This window comes from Leucopleurus acutus, assembly GCF_964270905.1.
Source record: "Leucopleurus acutus genome assembly, chromosome: 7".
Classification (NCBI taxonomy): domain Eukaryota; kingdom Metazoa; phylum Chordata; class Mammalia; order Artiodactyla; family Delphinidae; genus Leucopleurus; species Leucopleurus acutus.
This window is the reverse complement of record NC_139150.1, coordinates 114205070-114223793: the sequence shown is the minus strand read 5'-3', so window position 1 is coordinate 114223793 and position 18724 is coordinate 114205070. Positions and strand designations below refer to the sequence as shown.

At 46.1% G+C, this 18724-nt stretch overlaps 2 protein-coding genes across 3 annotated transcripts in view; one reads left to right on the top strand and one right to left on the bottom strand.

Moving 5' to 3' along the window:
• The window catches only part of PALLD (palladin, cytoskeletal associated protein), a gene marked incomplete at its 5' end in the record, with an annotated part of 393811 nt that overhangs the window by 130641 nt on the left and 244446 nt on the right, over positions 1 to 18724 (top strand). The gene's annotated exons all lie outside the window — the stretch shown is intronic.
• On the bottom strand, positions 7595 to 9293 carry LOC309963665 (L-lactate dehydrogenase A chain-like). Of its 2 annotated transcripts, XM_082842177.1 has the most exons (2): positions 8480 to 9288; positions 7595 to 8222 (listed from the first exon to the last, which is right to left on the bottom strand). In XM_082842177.1, exons 1-2 carry the CDS (start codon positions 9176 to 9178, stop codon positions 8088 to 8090), a joined length of 834 nt encoding a protein of 277 aa, XP_082698303.1. In that variant the 5' UTR covers positions 9179 to 9288; the 3' UTR covers positions 7595 to 8087. The 2 variants fall into 2 exon arrangements, with proteins under 2 accessions (XP_082698303.1, XP_082698302.1); XM_082842176.1 differs by having other exon boundaries at positions 7595 to 9293.

Sequence of the window (18724 nt, the reverse complement as noted above, 5' to 3'; positions counted from 1 at the left end):
TTAACCACTGCGCCACCACGGAAGCCCTACAGTAAGTAGCTTTTAAAATTTTTTTTATTTTATATTGAAGTACAGTTGATTAACAGTGTTGTATTTGTTTCAGGCGTATAGCAAAGTGATTTTTTCCAATTGCTGAAAAATACTACAAAATAAATGAAATTGCTGTGCAAATTAAAGTGATTGAAAAACATCATTCATTCTAAAAATTATTCTTCCTAACCCTTTAGGAAATGCGTGCTCTGGAGATATTCTTAAAGCCCAAAAATGTTTTGATATATAGAAAGTACATAGAGGTGAGAGAAATAATTCTCTAATCTTCTTACCAGGAATATTTGCAAGATGATTACATAATCAAAACAGTTTCTTAGACGTTCTGGGAGAAAATTCCTTTTAGCTGGAATTATATCTTACAGGTTAATTGATGAGATTTTTTGTTTGTTTTTTGTTTTGACGTTTAAAAAAAATTTTTTATATTGGAGTATAGCTGATTAACAATATTGTATTTTTTCGGGTGTACAGCAAAGTCATTTGGTTATATATACACACGTATCTATCCTTTTTCAAATTCTTTTCCCACTTAAGTTATTACAGAGTATTGAATATAGGTCCCTGTGCTGTATAGTAGGTCCTTGTTGGTTATCTGTTGTAAACATAGTAGTGTGCACATGTCAATCCCAAACTCCCCATCTATCCCTCCCCCACACCCTTCCCCCCTTGTAACCATAAGTTTGTTCTCTAAGTCTGTGAGTCTGTTTTGTAAATAAGTTCGTTTGTGTCATTTTTAATTAGATTCCATATATGCGTGATTTCATATGACATTTGTCTTTCTCTGTCTGACTTACTTCACTTAGTATGATCATCTCCAGGTCCATCTATGTTGCTGCAAATGGCATTACTTCATTCTTTTTTATGGCTGAGGAGTATTCCATTGTATATATGTGCCACATCTTCTTTATCCATTCCTCTATTGATGGACATTTAGGTTGCTTCCATGTCTTGGCTATTGTAGCTAGTGCTGTGGTGAACATTGGGCTGCATGTGTCCTTTAGAACCATGTTTTTATCTGGATATATGCCCAGTAGTGGGATTGCTGGGTCATATGGTAATTCTATTTTTAGTTTTTTTTAAGGAACCTCCATACTGTTCTCCATAGCGGCTGTATCAGTTTACATTCCCACCAGCAGTGCAAGAGGGTTCCCTTTTCTCCACACCCTCTCCAGCATTTATTGTTCGTAGACTTTTTGATGATGGCCATCCTGACTGGTGTGAGGTGATACCTCATTGTAGTTTTGCTTTGCATTTCTTTAATAATTAGCGATGTTGAGCATCTTTTCATGTGTGTCTTGGCCATCTGTATGTCTTCTTTGGAAAAATGTCTATTTAGGTCTTCTGCCCATTTTTTTGCAGTAGGCTTTTAAAGCCATAAGAGGTCCTGGAAAAGGGTAAAGATTAGAATTAAAATATTTCCTTGGATACTTAGTTAATTTCTTCAGAAAGGTTTGGCTGACTGTGTTGACTACAATGCCGACGAGATTCTCTGGATCACTTTTTCCAGTGGAATATATTTATTCATTTGTTTTTCTTCAGAATGCAGGATTAATTATTAAAATTTTACAGAAAAATGGGCTTCCCTGGTGGCGCAGTGGTTGAGAGTCCGCCTGCCGATGCAGGGGACGCGGGTTTGTGCCCCGGTCCAGGAGGATCCCACGTGCCGTGGAGCAGCTGGGCCCGTGAGCCATGGCCGCTAAGCCTGCGCGTCCAGAGCCCGTGCTCCGCAACGGGAGAGGCCACAGCAGTAAGAGGCCTGCGTACGGCAAAAAAAAAAAAAAATTACAGAAAAAGATGTGTTTAAGGCTGCTGGGAAGACACATCGAAACAGTAGATTCCAGCAACAGTAAGAAGCCTTGTGGGAGAGGGGCTCTTGAACAGGTTGGGGGGTGGCATATGTGCACCCAAAAGTACTTGCCAAAAAGCCCCGCAGGCCTGCAGGACGTAACTAGTCTGTTCAGTGCACCCCTTGGGGAAACGACTCCCTCCCACGAACTGAATTGCGCATTTTCCTTATTTATCCAAACTCTACACTTAGAACAAGGCTGCTCCACTTTGCTTTTTCCCTTCCCTGTTTCAATCCACTCAGACTGCTCTCTGGGGTTGCAAGAGCTTCCAAAGGTGATGTGACATGAACTGTCCCCTTTCTTCTGGTTTGTCTGCTTCCTGTAAAGAGCTAATGTGCTCCAGAGAGTTCCAGAATCAGCTCTCACTGGGAGGTCCCATAAGCTACTTTTTTTTCTTCTCTCACCCACCAGAGCCTCCGACATTCCAGACAAAGGAGAACACTGAGCAGTTTGCAGAGGCTGCTGGAGAAATGCTGCTAATTCAGTAATAGCAGCTTCAGTTTTGACATCTGTCTGTATTCATTAGAAGCAGCTATTTCACAGCCTGAGAGAGAAAAATCAGAACCCTGTGGCAGAAGAGAGGGAGAACGTGGGCCCTTGCACTGTAGAGACAGACGCGAATTCTCTGTTAAGTCACAAGTGAAAGCTTCTTGGCCATGATGGGTATAAATTATTAGAAGAGGATGCTCTCAGGAAACAAGGTGTAAATTCTGTTTGCCTAGAAAGTGAGAGGTTTGCCAGTTAGTCCTAATACATCCAAGGAGGGGAATTATTAGAGAATGTCTTGGGGAATTCCCTGGCGGTCCAGTGGTTAGGACGCCACCTGTCACTGTGGTGGCCCGGGTTCCATCCCTGGTCGGGCAACTAGGATCCCATAAGCTGTACAGCGCTGCCCAAAACAAACAAACAAACAAAGAATCAATAGAGAATCGCTTGGCGTGAATACTTTTGCATCAAGCATCTGCTTTCAAGGTCCCCTCACAGATGCTCCTTCCAGTGCTGATGCCTCTCTTCCTACACAAAGCACCATTTGCGCTGTTGTAGCTGGAAGCAACCTCACTAGTCCACAGCTACCTTCCTAACGTCCCTACAGTCGCGTGGCCGTGTCTGGAAACTTTATGTAGCCTGTGTGCTTGCAGCTCCTTGTCCAAACGCTACCCGCCCGGAGTAAAGCTGTGTGTGAGCAGGGCCTCGGCTCGTCACAGCCGGGCCTGTGTTTGCTCCAGGGGGAGCTGATGCGTCCTCCCAGCTAGATCTTCACGATCCAACCCAGGTCCCTGTGACCTCTGCAGGCATCACTCTGTGGTTAAAAGGCATCCTGTTCTTGGGACATTGACTCAGCAGAGCCAAGAATTTTCCTGTAAACTACTGCTTGGTCGTTAAGGAAACACAACAGAATTCAACCCTAACGTGCCACATTCTGCAGATGCTCATTTCTGAGGCACTTGGTATTTTCACCCACTCCCGGAAGCAAGACGAGAGCATCCCCTGGCTGGTGTGAATTTTTTTTTAGCATCTCTTTGCATCACGAGATCCAGTCTCAGGACCGTCTACTTAAGTGTATAGGACAATATGCTAACATTTGTTTTCTTGAATCAAGTCTCTTTAATTCTTACCGGGACCATGTTTTTAGAAAGCACGCAGTGGCCCTCCTAGCAGTGGGAAGCTTCACAGACAAAGAATAAAGACAAATATTTCAAGCACATTAGGATATCAGCCAGATGGAGGTAGCTGCCCTAGAGGACGTGCATTCCGTTGTGTTCACCCAGAGTCAGAGACTTTCCTTAACTTGTCTCCTGTGCCCCGACAATGGATGGTCCCCTTAGCTTTTGTCAGAAGTTGTATCAGCTGGCTAGCCTTTTTCGAGTACAGTGCATCCAGCCTCATGCCAAAGGTTAGACATGCATTACCTTGTTTAAGCCTTCTAACAACCTTACGAGGTAGGGACAAGTAGAATATGGGTCGAAGACCACAAGAAGTTGACAAAACGATAATGCAAGTCCTTTAACAGGACATCATTGTCCTAAAAAGTATAGATTTCCTTTTCAGTTTTTAAAATGCTGTATAGATTGGATATTCTAATAGTGCCATGTTTTTTTTCTTTAGGGTCCTTTTTGTACATTTTTAATAAGCTTAATGTGTATAAGGAATATTTGCTTATGGTTAAAGAAAAAATCATACAGGAAGCTCCCCAGTGAAAAGTGAAAAGGCCTCTGTCTTTGCTCAGCCTCAGTCCCTCCGCTCAGTATAACCGAAAAGCTACAGGTTTCTTGTCTGACCCCCCAGAGGTCTAGTCCCCTTCTCTACTCTTACGGTTTTACTGGACGATGCATTTTTTTTTTTAAACAAATTTATTTATTTTTGGCTGTGTTGGGTCTTCGTTGCTGCGCGCAGGCTTTCTCTAGTTGCGGTGAGCGGGGGCTACTCTTCGTTGCGGTGCGCAGGCTTCTCATTGCGGCGGCTTCTCTCGTTGCAGAGCATGGGCTCTAGGCGCTCAGGCTTCAGTAGTCATGGCACGTGGGCTCTGTAGTTGTGGCGCACGGACTTAGCTGCTCCACGGCTGGACGAGGCACTTTTGACAGCTTCATCTAACAGGATTTTTAAAGTCTGCATTGTGTGGGATGCCAAAATCGAACGGCCATTTCCTCTCTCAAGGACATTTGAGGCAAGATGAGTGTTTTCCTAATACTTAAAAAATGCTAAAACACACATCTATGTACATATATGTTTCGTGTGTCCTGTGCCCTTGTGTGAACCTAACTTTCCAGATATGAGACCAGTGGGTCAGATGCCTGGGTATCTAAATGCTCGTGTTGCCAAATTCTCTTCTTAAAAGGTTACACCAATTCCTAGTCCCATATTAGTTACAATCATTTTCAATGCATAAGAGTGTTAGCTTATATTTTTATCATTTCCTTTTAGACGCTCAAACAGCTCCCAAGCGGGAAACTCCTGCCCCTGGCCTCCTCCACCTGCCCCCAAGAATCCTGCACACCCTACACACATCATATAACAACACTTCCTGACTATCCCTTTCTGTCCTCCTTCACGTGAAGTGTGTGCATTCTGATGATGTTATTTGCTAAATATATAAATGTACTTACAAACGGCTTTCCAAAGATGAAGTGATGCAGTCCCAACTTTGGAAAACCGGATTCTGTCCCCCAGGAAGTGCGGTGGAGGCCTTCTCGGGATGATGATTTAGCCTAGCTAATTTACGGTTCAGAGATTGATGCAAGAAGGCATAGAGTTCAAGAGTGAGGTCAATTTTTCCTGAAGTTAGGAATAAATCTGTGAATTCTGGTCTTACGAACCGCTGAAGAATTACTGTGCGGAGGTCAATAAATCACATGGGAAGCTGTGTGAGAAACGTTCCATCTCCTCAGCATGTTAGTTACAATTACGTTATTAGGCTCCAGAGTGTTGGGCAAATTCATTCTTTTAACTTTGCAGCAATCGACCTGGCAACAGATTTAACATTTTCTTTAAATGTCTAAGTTTAACTCCTTAGTCACTGGCCAAAAACCTCTTTCTAATCCTACCAGAACTTCAGAGCTATTAAATACTTTAGTTCTTAGTCACTTAGAAATATAATGATGCTTTACAGGTAGAAGAGGGTAGGGAGAGGGAGGAATTCCTACTCCTCAGTGGCAGGGGCGTCGGTTCAGAAAGTGAGAGGTCGTGAGGATGAGTGTCTGCCTATTACACATGTTGAGCACAAATACACATTTTGCATTGTATTCAGGAGAGTTACTTTTGAACAAAAGTGAAAATTTAGTGCTTCCCTGGTGGCGCAGTGGTTGAGCGTCCACCTGCCGATGCAGGGGACACGGGTTCGTGCCCCGGTCCGGGAGGATCCCACATGCCGCGGAGCGGCTGGGCCTGTGAGCCATGGCCGCTGAGCCTGCGCGTCCGGAGCCTGTGCTCCGCAACGGGAGAGGCCACAGCAGTGAGAGGCCCGTGTACCGCAAAAAAAAAAAAGTGAAAATTTAAAGATGAGTGATTCTGCACAATGCCCTAAAGGGCTGGTTTTACTTTAGTTTTGTTTTCCGTCAGCACTGAGAATGGACAACACATGACAGGGCAGAGGCAGGTGGGAACTTCTGCACAGAAGCTAGAAGCCTGGGGGGTTGCAATGCTGAGGGGGGGACGGAGCTTGTGAACACGCACACACACACACACGCACACACACACACACACTCACACACTTCTGCAGAGAATACAGACGCCTCTGCTGGTGGTCGAATACCAAGCAGAAGTCGGGATTTTTCTTTCCTTTTGGGTGGTGTGATTCTTCTCCAAGAAGAGTGTTGGAAAAATAAGAATGACATAAAAAATGGGGGGAAGTGTAGGATATTCAGAAAACCATCAGAGTACATTTGCAAAATAAATTTCATGAAAATTATTCTTTAGTTAAATGACAAACATTTGTATGTCTCTTCAGAGCTCTCAAATGCACTTTTGAAAAATTAAATGACACCGTGTTGGATTTGAATTTGAGCATGTGATTTCCTAACAAACATGTTTAAAGTCTATGAAACAAAGCTCAAACATGGACCTCAGCAAAAGAAAATGGAAACTTTAGTACACATCAAATGAATAAGGAATATGACTAAATTTCAAAAGCCTTTCTTTTAGAGGAAATACTCTAATTGACCCAGGTTTTTGTACAAAGTGTGAAATCGTTTGTTAAAAGATATTGTGTGATACAAACTGTTTAGAAACGAGGAAACATTGTAGCAGTCTGTGTGCTGAGTATAAGTTCCATTTAACAGTTAATACATCCCTAATAAACCATCCTAATTAAAAAGCCCCCAGAAAGTTCATTATCTTGATTAAATTAGGCTAATCTCATTAGTGCATCATAGTTAAGAGGATTGTGCCTTTCTTTTTTTTTGAGTTTTATTTATTTTTTTTATACAGCAGGTTCTTATTAGTTCAGTATTCAGTGCAGCAGGCTTAGATCTTTTGTCCCACTTTAATTCATCAGCTGCTTGTTGTTTGCTAAGAGAAAGGCTAGAGCCCGAGGCATCCTAGTCTCCCAACCAATTATCCATCCAGTTCTTGGATCCTTTCTACAGGACCTGCCACCTGTTCTTCCACCTTCAGTAGATCTCGTGACAAGGAACTCAGTAGCTCATTTCTATCTGTTTCAGCTCTGGGTGTAGGGAATCATTTTAGCCATAAGAAACCTCAGGGAACTTTTTTAGATCCTTCACAATTGATCTGACCTAGTACACGGGCAAATGTTTTTAAGCCTAGATTCATATAACCTGGAAAAACTGGACCAACGAAACATTAAGATCAGAGGGAGACTGATAATTCTTAGCAAAGGAATTGAGAAAAGGCATGAGTGTGAAACAGCGTTCAGGTGTAGCTCGGACCCTGCACCTTTGTGCAGAGCAGAGTAAACTCTTACCTCCCCAGCCAATGAACTGCCAGAATGATAGGTAGTGAGGAAAGGCTTTCTCACAAGGTGCACAGACTTGAAAGGACTGAGTGAGATACTGGTCACTCTTCCTCTTCCCAAGCGACGCTTAGGAGCCCCAAAGAGGGGCGGCCGAGGCAGAGCTCATAGGCTCTGGACGTCCCCAGACACATATTGGGCTGTGGGAATCAGAATCCTCCACAAGACAAATTTGGAGTATATTGTTCTTTTCCTGCACAGCACACACATGGAGGCCTTCTCAGTAGGGACATTTTTTTTTTTTTTTCACTGTTCAAGGTTTATTTATTGTTTTAGTTGGTATAACAAATACTTGGCTGCATTATTTATGTTGATTTTTCTTTTTTACATTACATGGCAATGTATACTATTCTGATACATATAGTACATAAAATAAGATTCTTTAGAACAGTTATGCACAAGACATGCAATACTGGATTTATCATCAATCCCAGAATGTGATTAATTGGAGAAAAAAAAGTTGGACTAGGCATCTTGGCTAAAGGAACCAGAAGTTATGTAACACAGAGTTAAATACACATCTGGTTTGAAGGGCAACTGCAGCATCTGCAACACTGTCAGTGGTACCTCTTGAGGAAGTAGAACTATTTTACACGAACCAATTTAGGACAACACAAGATAAGTGCCATGCAGCATCAGGATACAGCTGCAGGGTTTTATGAACCATTCCTATTGCTAATGTTAGGAAATTGATGTTTTTCCTAGGCTGTCTTAAGATTACTGCTTTAGTCACAGATCAGATATAAGGGACAATATGCACAACCTCCAACTAAAATCCTATTGTAGCCTAGACAGTGAAGTGGTATGATATTAGACTTTAAAACTGCAGCTCTTCCTGGATCCCCCAAAGTGTATCTGCACTCTTCTTCAAACAGGCCTGTTCCTCAGGAGTCAGAGTCACTTTCACAACATCTGAGATTCCATTCTGTCCCAAGATGCAAGGAACACTAAGGAAGACATCCTCTTTTATTCCATACAAACCCTTAATCATGGTGGAAATCGGATGCACCCGCCTAAGATTCTTCATTATACTTTCTGCCAAATCTGCCACAGATAGTCCAATGGCCCAGGATGTGTAGCCTTTCAGTTTGATCACCTCATAAGCACTGTCAACCACCTGTTTGTGAATTGCTTTCCAATGTTCCTTATCTGCATCAGTGCCTAATTCGGGGTGCAGATTCTTCAGGGAGACACCAGCAACATTCACTCCACTCCATACAGGCACACTAGAGTCTCCATGCTCCCCAAGGATCCATCCATGACAGCTTAATGGGTGAACTCCCAGCCTTTCCCCCATGAGGTAACGGAACCGGGCTGAATCCAAATTGCAACCGCTTCCAATAACACGGTTTTTGGGAAAGCCGCTTATCTTCCAAGCCACATAGGTCAAGATATCCACTGGATTGGAACCAACAAGCAACTTGCAGTGTGGGCTGTATTTTACAATATTAGGGACGATGAATTTAAAGATGTTCACATTACGTTGGACCAAATTAAGACGGCTTTCTCCCTCTTGCTGACGTGCCCCAGCTGTGATAATAACCAGCTTGGAGTTTGCTGTCACACTATAGTCTTTGCCAGAGACGATTTTTGGTGTTCTAAGGAAAAGGCTGCCATGTTGGAGATCCATCATCTCTCCCTTCAGTTTGTCTTCTATGACATCAACAAGAGCAAGTTCATCTGCCAAGTCCTTCATTAAGATACTGATGGCACAGGCCATGCCAGCAGCCCCAACACCAACCACTGTAATCTTATTCTGGGGGACATGTTCTTCCTTAAGAAGATTCTGAATCAGCTGATCCTTGACAGTTGCCATATTGGACTTAGAACCGAAAGGAATCGGGAGTACACGTCGGGCGGGCGGGCGGGCGGGCGTCGGCGGCAAGCGGCGATGGACCCGGAGTTGGCGGCAGCTGCTCGGGTACTCCGACTCGAGAGCGGGAGGGGCCTTAAAAAAATCTCAGTAGGGACATTTTTAAAATGCAAAAAGCACATATTTTTCTTTGCTATCCAAGCAGAGGAACTGTTACCGTTTTCTGTAACTAGTAAATACCGTTTGCTAAAGGCTTGCCCCTTGCCCCGCCGCACGAGGGCTTCAGAGTTTTTTGTCTTGTTTTGTCTTATGCCAAGTCTTCAAGTCCCTCTGAAGTTCACAAGCTGTGTGTTGTGTGATCACAGTAGCTTCGGGGCGTGCAGAATATAAGCTCTAAATAATGGCATGCAGATGGGGGTCAGAAAGGAGAGCTTTCTCATCATGGAAGTCTATACATTTTTCAAAGAAAAGGGGTTAAGTCTGCATCCGATTGTAACGTTAATTTTAACACTTTTTAGAAATGTAGCCTGTTGGGATGAAATACCTGCTGTAGGTAATTTGCTCAGAAAAGCCCACTGCAGCGGAACCTGCCACTTTGTTTGTTGTTCAAACAGCCAAATAAAACGAGGTGCGGTTGGTCGGCCCGCCCCGCTCACACCCCCGGCCCCTCCCGCCCTGGTGCAGGTCCTCCAGGCTCGGAGCAGGGCCGGTGGCTGTCCCGGAAAACAGCTCACTTTTCTGCACATGCAGGAGTCTGTATTCGCTCCAGGTTGTTGGGAGGAAGGGGACAGCTGCTGCTGTTGACCGCCTGTGTGGCTGTAGTCAGAAAGGTAACTGCAAACAGCATCTCCAGGGTGTGTGAGGCTCCTCCCGGAACTTGATTCCAGGCGTGAGTCAGACCTTGAATCCAGGGGTGTGTGTGTGGGGGGGTTGTGGCCGTGTGTGTATGTATGTGGTTGTGTGTGTGTGTATTTGTGTGTATGTGTGGTGTGTGTGTGTGTGGTTGTGTGTGTATGGTTGTGTATCTGTGGTTGTGTATGGTTGTGTGTGTGTGGTTGTGGCTGTATGTGGTTGTGTGTGTATGGTTGTGTGTGTGTTTGTGTGTATGTGTGGTATGTGTGTGTGTGGTTTTGTGTGTGTGTGGTTTGGTTGTGTGTGTGTGGTTGTGTGTGTGGTTGTGGCTGTATGTGGTTGTGGCTGTATTATGTGTGTGTGGTTGTGTGTGTGTGTGGTTGTGGCTGTATGTGGTTGTGGCTGTATTATGTGTGTGTGGTTGTGTGTGTGTGTGGTTGTGGCTGTATGTGGTTGTGGCTGTATTATGTGTGTGTGGTTGTGGCTGTATGTGGTTGTGGCTGTATTATGTGTGTGTGGTTGTGTGTGTGTGTGGTTGTGGCTGTATGTGGTTGTGGCTGTATTATGTGCGTGTGGTTGTGTGTGTGTGGTTGTGGCTGTATGTGGTTGTGTGTATAGTTTGTGTGTGTGGTTGTGTGTGTGTGGCTGTGTGTACTGCACATGCGGAAGGCACTCTGTGTCTAGTTGCTGCTGATGGGAGCAGACCCCCTGCCAGCAGTGAGCTTCCTTCCACCCCTGACCCTTCTGTGATCGAATAGTCTGCACGCGCGGCTGGAAGGCACACAGAGTGGGCTCAAGGGATGGCGTTGGGATGGGGTGGTTTGCTGGGGGTCCCCTGGGAAAAACTTACCTTGGAGCCCCATGTGTGCACAGGGTCCCTGAGCAGGCCGGCATGCACGTGAAGTTCACACACGCGCGCTCTGCTTTCCACGTGTCTGTGGTTCCTCAGCGCTCACGTCAGCTTCACGGAGGCTCGGGAGGCTGGGCTCGTGAGGTTCAAGGTACGGGAGGTCCTGAGGCCCCAGCCTCTGCCGAGGAGCCGCCTGCCCGGGGCTGCCTCTCATTCCCCTGTGGCTGCAGCTCCCTGGGGATGAGACGGGAGACAGAGAAGGAAGCCCTTTCAACCCTAAAAGGTGCAGCTTTTCCAGAAAGGGGTGCCCCTGCGTCTTCTGCCCCTCAGCACCGTCAAGGCCGGAAACCGGGGCCAGCTCACACACTGGGAAGAGTGGGAGGTGAGGCCTCCTGGACCTTGCTTTGAGGAGGGGTGTTCCCCTGCCGAGGGGAAAGACGTCTTCAGTGTCGTGGTTTGTCACACGCAGTTAACTCTGGGGCTTTGCAGGAGTCGGAGCAGAACTGTTCTGTGTGTGTTTCCACCCATCCGTGGGGTCGAGGAAGCAGGAGGGCCCGCTGCCCCGTCCCTGCCTTTGTTTTAGTCCCTTTGGGATTTCCTAATTCCGAGGCAATCGTTGTATGGAATGGACAAGTTCCAGAAGCACAGAAGGCTGTGTTTCTAATAAACCACCTCCCACTTTATCCCCTTTGGAGTACAGCTGGAGCTACAATAGCTAATGATTACATGCTGTACCCGCAGCAACAAAGTAGCTGAAATTGCACCTCTGCTGTCTGGTGAAGCCGTCTCCTCCAGGTTCCCAGGCTTGGAAGGTTTGGAAACATCCAGCATGTTTTCATCCTGCAGGTAGCTTTGAAGCGACTTGTCAGGTCAAGCTGACTGAGTTTTGTGCTTGCATAGATGATCAGTGAGGATGAACCTACTTTTTAACCTGGGAATTGGTGAATGAGCGACAGGAGGTTTGGGGACCTTCCTCCCCTCGTGTTCCGTGAGACTTGCTTTTGTCCACTCGTGGGAATGAATCACATTTACAGAGTGAAAATAGCCACTAAAGCCAAAGCCACACTTTCACGTTGCTCTGGCAGTGAAGTCTACACGGCTTTGCTGGCCACAGTCCCTGTGTGCTCCTGTCATTTCACTCAGAAATGCCCTGACTTGGACATTATATTGTATGGTCACCTTGAGCATTTTACAAAGGCAGGGAAAACCCAGTAACTTCATGTGCCATGGCAAAATGGCAGCTTGTCAGAAAAAAGAGGGGAAGGAAAATTCTTAGAGTTAATAGTCAGGGATAGTTGGGAGGTTAGCAATCAGCTTGTCACATTGACTCCTAAGAAAATGATGTTTAAACATAGCCTGTGAAATCAAGCATGGCAAATATGTCTCGATTCAGGTTCCAAGTCTAGCCAACTGGGAGTGGCTGCCCAGAGAAGGACTCAACCCGTTCTGGGGCTGGTGGAAAAAGAGGCATCTCACGCATGCCATCATGGGCACTGGAAGAGGCAGTCGTAAAGGGGAGGCAGGTATCAAATGTCACTGTCGTAGGGTTAGATGGGATCTGAGTGATGATTCAACCCAGTGTGTGTCCACATCACGCTAAATCTTCAACCTGATCCTCGAGGCACGTGTTCTGTGGTCCAGTAGGATTGAGAGTGATGCCTGCCATCTTTCTGTCTTGGAAATTCAGTGCACATTGGCACACAGTGCTAAAAAGCTATATAGTAAAAACAGATGTTTAACTTGGTTTCCCTGGTGTTCCATAAACCAATAGGCCGCAGAAGACTTTTTCAACGGTATCTGCCCACTGGCTGCAGAACTACTTTCTAGGGACACATTGGAGGAAACGGGGGTCTAGTTCATTCCTTACAAACAAGGAAGCTCAGCCCCAAAGAGAGAAGGACTGGGTCTTGTTCAGCTCGGCTGGTCTAGGGACCAGGCAGAACCAGAACCGGACTGCAGACTCCCAGCCCTAATCCGCTAACTACCCTCTCAGTGTGGAACCGATTAGAAGCAGCCTGAGGTTTTAATAGCTTCTGGCAGCACACGGACTTGGTGTAAATTCCGCTTGCGTGTTTCTACAGTTGTGTGTTAGGGACAGTGATTAAATATTTTGCCTGTTCACAGTGTCCAGACGTGAGGCGACCTCTCATGGTCAGAACAAAACAAGGGCAAATTATTTTTGAAGTTTCATTTTTTCTGGGCTACTTGATCCCCTGCTGCCACCCCACATCTTCTATCTTCCTGTCTTGGGAGATAAAGTGATGATTAGAGATTTGAATTGTTAGACGTGAGTCTGGTTTCAGTTCAGAATCTATTTTATCATTTCCTGGGCTTTGAATGTCAAAACATCAATCTATTTATTGGTCCCTTTTGGACCCTAAGGTTAAAGTACATCTGTTGTCCACACAGATGTAGCTGCTGGCCCTCAAGCTAAGCGGTCACGAAATTATAGCCATAGTAGATTTAGCCAAGGAATAACTTCACTTTGGTCTGCCTATAAATCCACTCGACAGAATAAACATGGTGTGTCTTGTGGTTCATGGGAACACATGTAAAGAATTAAGAAATCTTTGGTGACAAGACAAAAACTGCTCCATAAAAATTAATTGGTGCTTAATTGAGGATGCGTGAAGTGAGATACTGGCACACGGCCTGCCTGTCAGCGTAGGCATGAGCGGGGTTCGTGCTGGGCAGAGGTTGCCAGTTTCATGTTGGTGATTCTCCAGCTCAGGGCAGAGAGCTGCCCTTCCTTTGGGAGAAAGGGCACCTGGAAAATGGAACCATTGCTGAACCACTCTTGTCCCTGGTGTTTTCTCTACCCTTTATTTCCATTATATGAGCATTAAAGAAGCCGGTTTCTTCCTTTTCTCCAAGCACAGGCTTGCATGAAGCCACGTGGCTGCTTGCGCTTCGGAGAAGGGGCCGCTGTGGGCTGGATTTGCCTTTGTGCGATCACCACTGACACCCTTTGCAGATGACTTCTTCTGAGAAGTACGAATCAGTGGAGAAGCAAAGCAGAAAACTTTGAATGTAACTCGGTTTCCCCATGAGCGTGAGGAAACTGCCTTATAAGAGAGAATGAAAACTCAACTGTTTTTAAAGGCTTTCATTTCATAAGGCCTCCTTGTTTCAATTAACTGACTTCGGAGATTTACCGTTTTCCTTAGCAGCGTTGGAGAATATTAGCCATGCTCCACTGATGAAGCTTTGTAAGTTTTATAAGTCAGATTTGTTCGTTTTAAAAGCCACATGTTTAAAATACAGGGTGCAGAAAATTTCCATGACACATCGTTGTGGTACAGAAAAATAAGGACACCAAAAGAAACTGTGAGTCCTAAAATATATATTTCCTTTTAAGTGGTAGTACTGGAATAGATATTACTAGTCAGCTTGGAAGCCGAGTGCTGCTATATGTGGTTTTTTAACATAAACTATCCATCTCCCATGCTGGGAAGTATAAACTCTACTTTGCCAGTGGATTTGTTAGTTCCTCTCATTTAGCAGTTGAATTTAGTGTCATAAAAACCAGCACTCTTCCCCTGTCTTGGAAAACCAGAGTGTTCTGAGCTTGCCCAGACGTATATCCCAGCTCCAGTATGCAGTTCTTAGCCAGCCTGCCAGGTGCCAGGGATCAGAAGGGCAGGAAACAAGGAAAGCCACACTGTAAACGCTAAAATTGTCCTACGCTGTCCAAAATGGAAACCTCTGGTGGTCTCCACAGACAGCCACTTGCTCAGAAGCAGCTGCGATGCCCCTGATTTGGCTTACTCTCCTGACCCCTCTCCACCCCAACTGAGGAGTTCCCAGGACTGCAGTCAGATGCAGGCGGTCTCCTCCAACATCGGACTCAGACCAAGTCAGCCATTACATTTAACCTCACCTCGAAATGTAGAAAGTGAACAATTAAATAGGAAACTCTTCTGTGTAAAACACCTTCTTGAATTTCAATCCTACCACATCCTGCTGGTGCCGTAATAGGAACCTTGAATTTCTGGCAGTGTCTCATTTTTTAGGCTGGAACGATTGAAAAAAATCCCGAGGAGAAAAAGACAGGCCACAAGAAGAAATATACATGTATATGTATATTAAAACGTTGTTGATTTCAAAATCCAGCACAGAATAATAATAATAAAGAAATACGCCATCTTATAGAGCTTTAAATGCTACAGTCCTTTTTTTTTCCTACGTGTTATAATCCTTTACGAATAAAAAGGAAAAATTCAAGACTCACGGAGTCCATCAACATTATCCTGTCTCTAATAAATTGATTTCAACCCAAGTATTCTGTGTATAGCAAGCTGAATCTGTAAGCTGGAGGCTGTAACCAACCTTGAAAGATTTTTGAAGCAGTACCTGCTTCCATGTGGTAGGAAAACCCAGTTTCATTAGATGAGCTGATGTCTATAATCGGGATTTCTTCTCCGTTTTCCCTACTACTAGTCTCATGAGATGAAAAACCCGGTTTATCTGCCATCTGTACCCTGGCCAGTCCCTGGGTTGGAACTGAAGTGCAGTCAGCCCCCTGATGGATGAATAAATGATTGCTTGATGAGTGAATGGATGAATGAATGAGACTGCATCTCCTAACCCGTTTACATTTTATTTCTAACTAATGCAGGGTTATTTTCATACCCCCTTTAGTGGCCTCAAAATCTGACAACCAGTCTCAACTGGGTTGCTGTGACGCGGGCATCTCTTCATTCTTTTCACTGGGGATTTACCAGGCGCACGGATGGGCAAGGTTTGCTTCCCAGCTGCTGTCGGGTGGCAATTACATAGCAGCTTCGTGGCTCCACAGAGATTAGAGGAAGAACCAGGAAACTTTGTCACAGCTTGTTTCTATCCATAGTAAAAGGCTCCATGAAAGGTGAAACTGCAAGTATTGAGGAAAAGGAAATGTGCAGATTGCCTGGATTTAATCGTCCGTGTTCTGTAGATACATGGGAGCTGCCTGTATCCTCAGTACAATGACAACTACCTCACAAGGTTGTGGGAAGGTAAAACGAGGCCGTATTTGCAAAGCACATAGCGTATGATAGGCATTTAATAAGGATTCATTCTCTTTCCCTTCATTGGAATCAAATAAGCCCTTGAGAACTATCACTGTTCCCAAACATTTTATCACCTCATCCTAGCTGTGAGCTTGTATTATACGTGTTTCCCATTTTATAGTAACAGATCAGAAGTATGACAGGAAGCTGAAATTTATCAGAGGTACAGCATGGGTATATAGATAGCTGGATTTGATTTTCTCATGCGCTGTCCAGTGTCCTGTCCACTAAATAAATGGCTTCCGGGTATCAGAAATGGGATGAAAAAATGTCCAGGTGCCCTTCAGCGGAATTCTACCCGAGTAGGCTCTGTCTTAGCACAGGACATGTTTCCACACGGCTGCATCTCAACCAAGGTCTCTTTCCACTCTCACCTTGTAATAAATAGAAGCAGCTTTCAGGATCTGCAGGGAAGTGAAATGTGTCTTCTAGGAGACCAAGGTGAGGACGGCAATGTGTTCCATTACAGGCTTGCGCTTCGGTTGCTGTGTCGCCTGCCACTCTGAGGCACTCGGTTCCACTAGCTGAAGACATTCTGATCTGTTAATGACGTCTGCCTCGGGACGGGAGGTGGGGTGGGGGGGTGGGCGGGTGGCGGAGTGTCACACCCGTGCCATGCCTTCCCCACACCCGGGCTGCGTTGATTTTGTGTGTTTATGTCGTAGCTTGTCTTAAGCCGCACTAGCAATAAGAATTTAATGGAGGATAAATTGCAGGTCAAAACTGAATCAACAGCCCTGACGTTTACCTCTTCTTTAAAGAATAGTAAGTGTTTCGAGTTCTTTGCCAGGAAGCTGATGGAAATGTTAAGAAATTTAATGAAATAAAGTGACTTTAGCTCATCCGCTACCTCATGGTGTCCAGACTTCAAACCTTCAGGATTTCTTAGGTCACGTAAGAAGGTGATGTGTCTTTGATCGGCTACAGAAGAGTGGAGAAGACCGGTTTCCTCCTCTGATATATGCGTGGAGTTGATGATTTTGAGTTTCATGCTATGCCTTGTAGCTGCACTTCAGTTTGAGTAGGTGAGAGCAGATCAACTTCCCTCTGAGGACATCTTCAGGCAGAAATGACCAGATACGACTTTGGCGGCCCCTCCCTCTGCCGATCACAGGCTCCGGACGTGCAGGCTCAGCGGCCATGGCTCACGGGCCCAGCCGCTCCACGGCATGTGGGATCCTCCTCCCGGACCGGGGCACGAACCCGCGTCCCCTGCATCGGCAGGCGGACTCTCAACCACTGCGCCACCAGGGAAGCCCCATAGGTGTTATTTTAACGACTTATCTGTTCCAGCCTGTCTTCATTTGTAAGCTTATTCTTCTCTGATGAGTTCAGTGTATGAAAAAGCAGGTGTTGTCATCATTCAGGTGTGGTGAGGCTGACAGGTCAGGAGGAGATGCCTCTGAAACGCTTGTATTACTCACAGGCCCCGGAGCAGGGAGCTCCCTGCGCCATGGGGTGGGGGAGGATAGGAGGTCCCTGGGGTGGGTCGGGAGGCAGAATGGAAGGGGAGGGGGAGCCTTCACTGTGTCCCTGCAGGAAAGGTTGGTGGGTGGGGCAGGGGGAGGCCCCGGGGCTGCTTTGAATGGGGCCATCAGCTCTGGACTCCGGGCTGTCCTGCTTGTCACTGCCTGGCTGTGGGCGTTAGAGCAGGTGCACGGTGGCCGAGTGGGAGGGCCTGTGGGGGGACGGGGATGGGCTCTGGGTTGGTGAGTCTTACTGGAAAGGAGCCTGAAGGTGTCACTTACCGTCTCCAGGAACCCGCAGCCCTGGGAGGGGCCACGTCTCCGGGGTCAACCAGGCCAGCACGTCAAAGCGTCAGAAACACAGACGGTTAAAGACGTGCCAAGTAGGTGCCGTGTGCGGATGCGGGGCTGGAGCTCACAGCCCTGGGGAACTGCGTGAGCACGGCCATGAGGCCGGGCCCCGCCGAAGCCTCTGTCCTCGTGGGAGAGAAAGGCAGGGGCAGAGTTCATTCCGTAGAAGGTGAAGGACTCAGTGGGGGTCATGACAAGGTCAGGGACCCGATGTGGGTGCATAGCCTCAGAAACACCGCGATATGCTCGGACCCTTCAAAGAAGCAAAGCCGTTCATGACTTATACCTTTCATCAAATAATTTCCTCCATCATTTCTTGAAGTATTTTTCATGCATTCACTAAATATACAACCTTTTCATTTCACCAAGAACCTCAGAATTATGAAGCTTTATAGCGAGGTCTCCTGTCCTCAGATGAAGAGCCTGGACCGGGAAGGTGAACGACTTTTCCTACGGTCTCTGCCGAACATCCCTGTGAGGCCACTGCAGCTCCAGCCGTGAACCAGACACACGTTTATGTGAACAGTGGCTGGAGCCATGGGCCCTGCCTGGTGCCCCAGGGAGGCCCCCCATCTCGATATCTGCAGCCTCTCCCCTCCCCCAGGCCACACCCTGACAGCCCCCATCCCGACAGTGTAGAACTGGCCCAGTGGCAGTTCCTGGGCCTGTAACGCTCTGACTTTCCCTGATGGTGTCGAAGCCACAGAATGACTCACGTTAAGTCTTAGGCTTGCTGCCTGATTTAGACAAATTTAGTCTTTTGTCTGCGCTATTTCTTCTACGTGCTACAACCTAAGATGCTTTAAAAATGTCGTCCATGGAGCTGGAGAACAAAAAGCATGAGTGTTTAAAAAGCAAAAGCCAGGTCATCCCTGGGGTTTGTAAGCACCACCCGCATCACCACGTGCCATGTTGGTGTCACGAGGCACCATCCCCAAGACCAGATAGGTGTGTTAGGCTGTGGCCGGAGTGCATTTGT

Bases quoted from the DNA above. Each gene is read 5' to 3' on its own strand.
- LOC309963665 (XM_082842176.1), bottom strand. From the start codon at position 9,178: ATGGCAACTGTCAAGGATCAGCTGATTCAGAATCTTCTTAAGGAAGAA.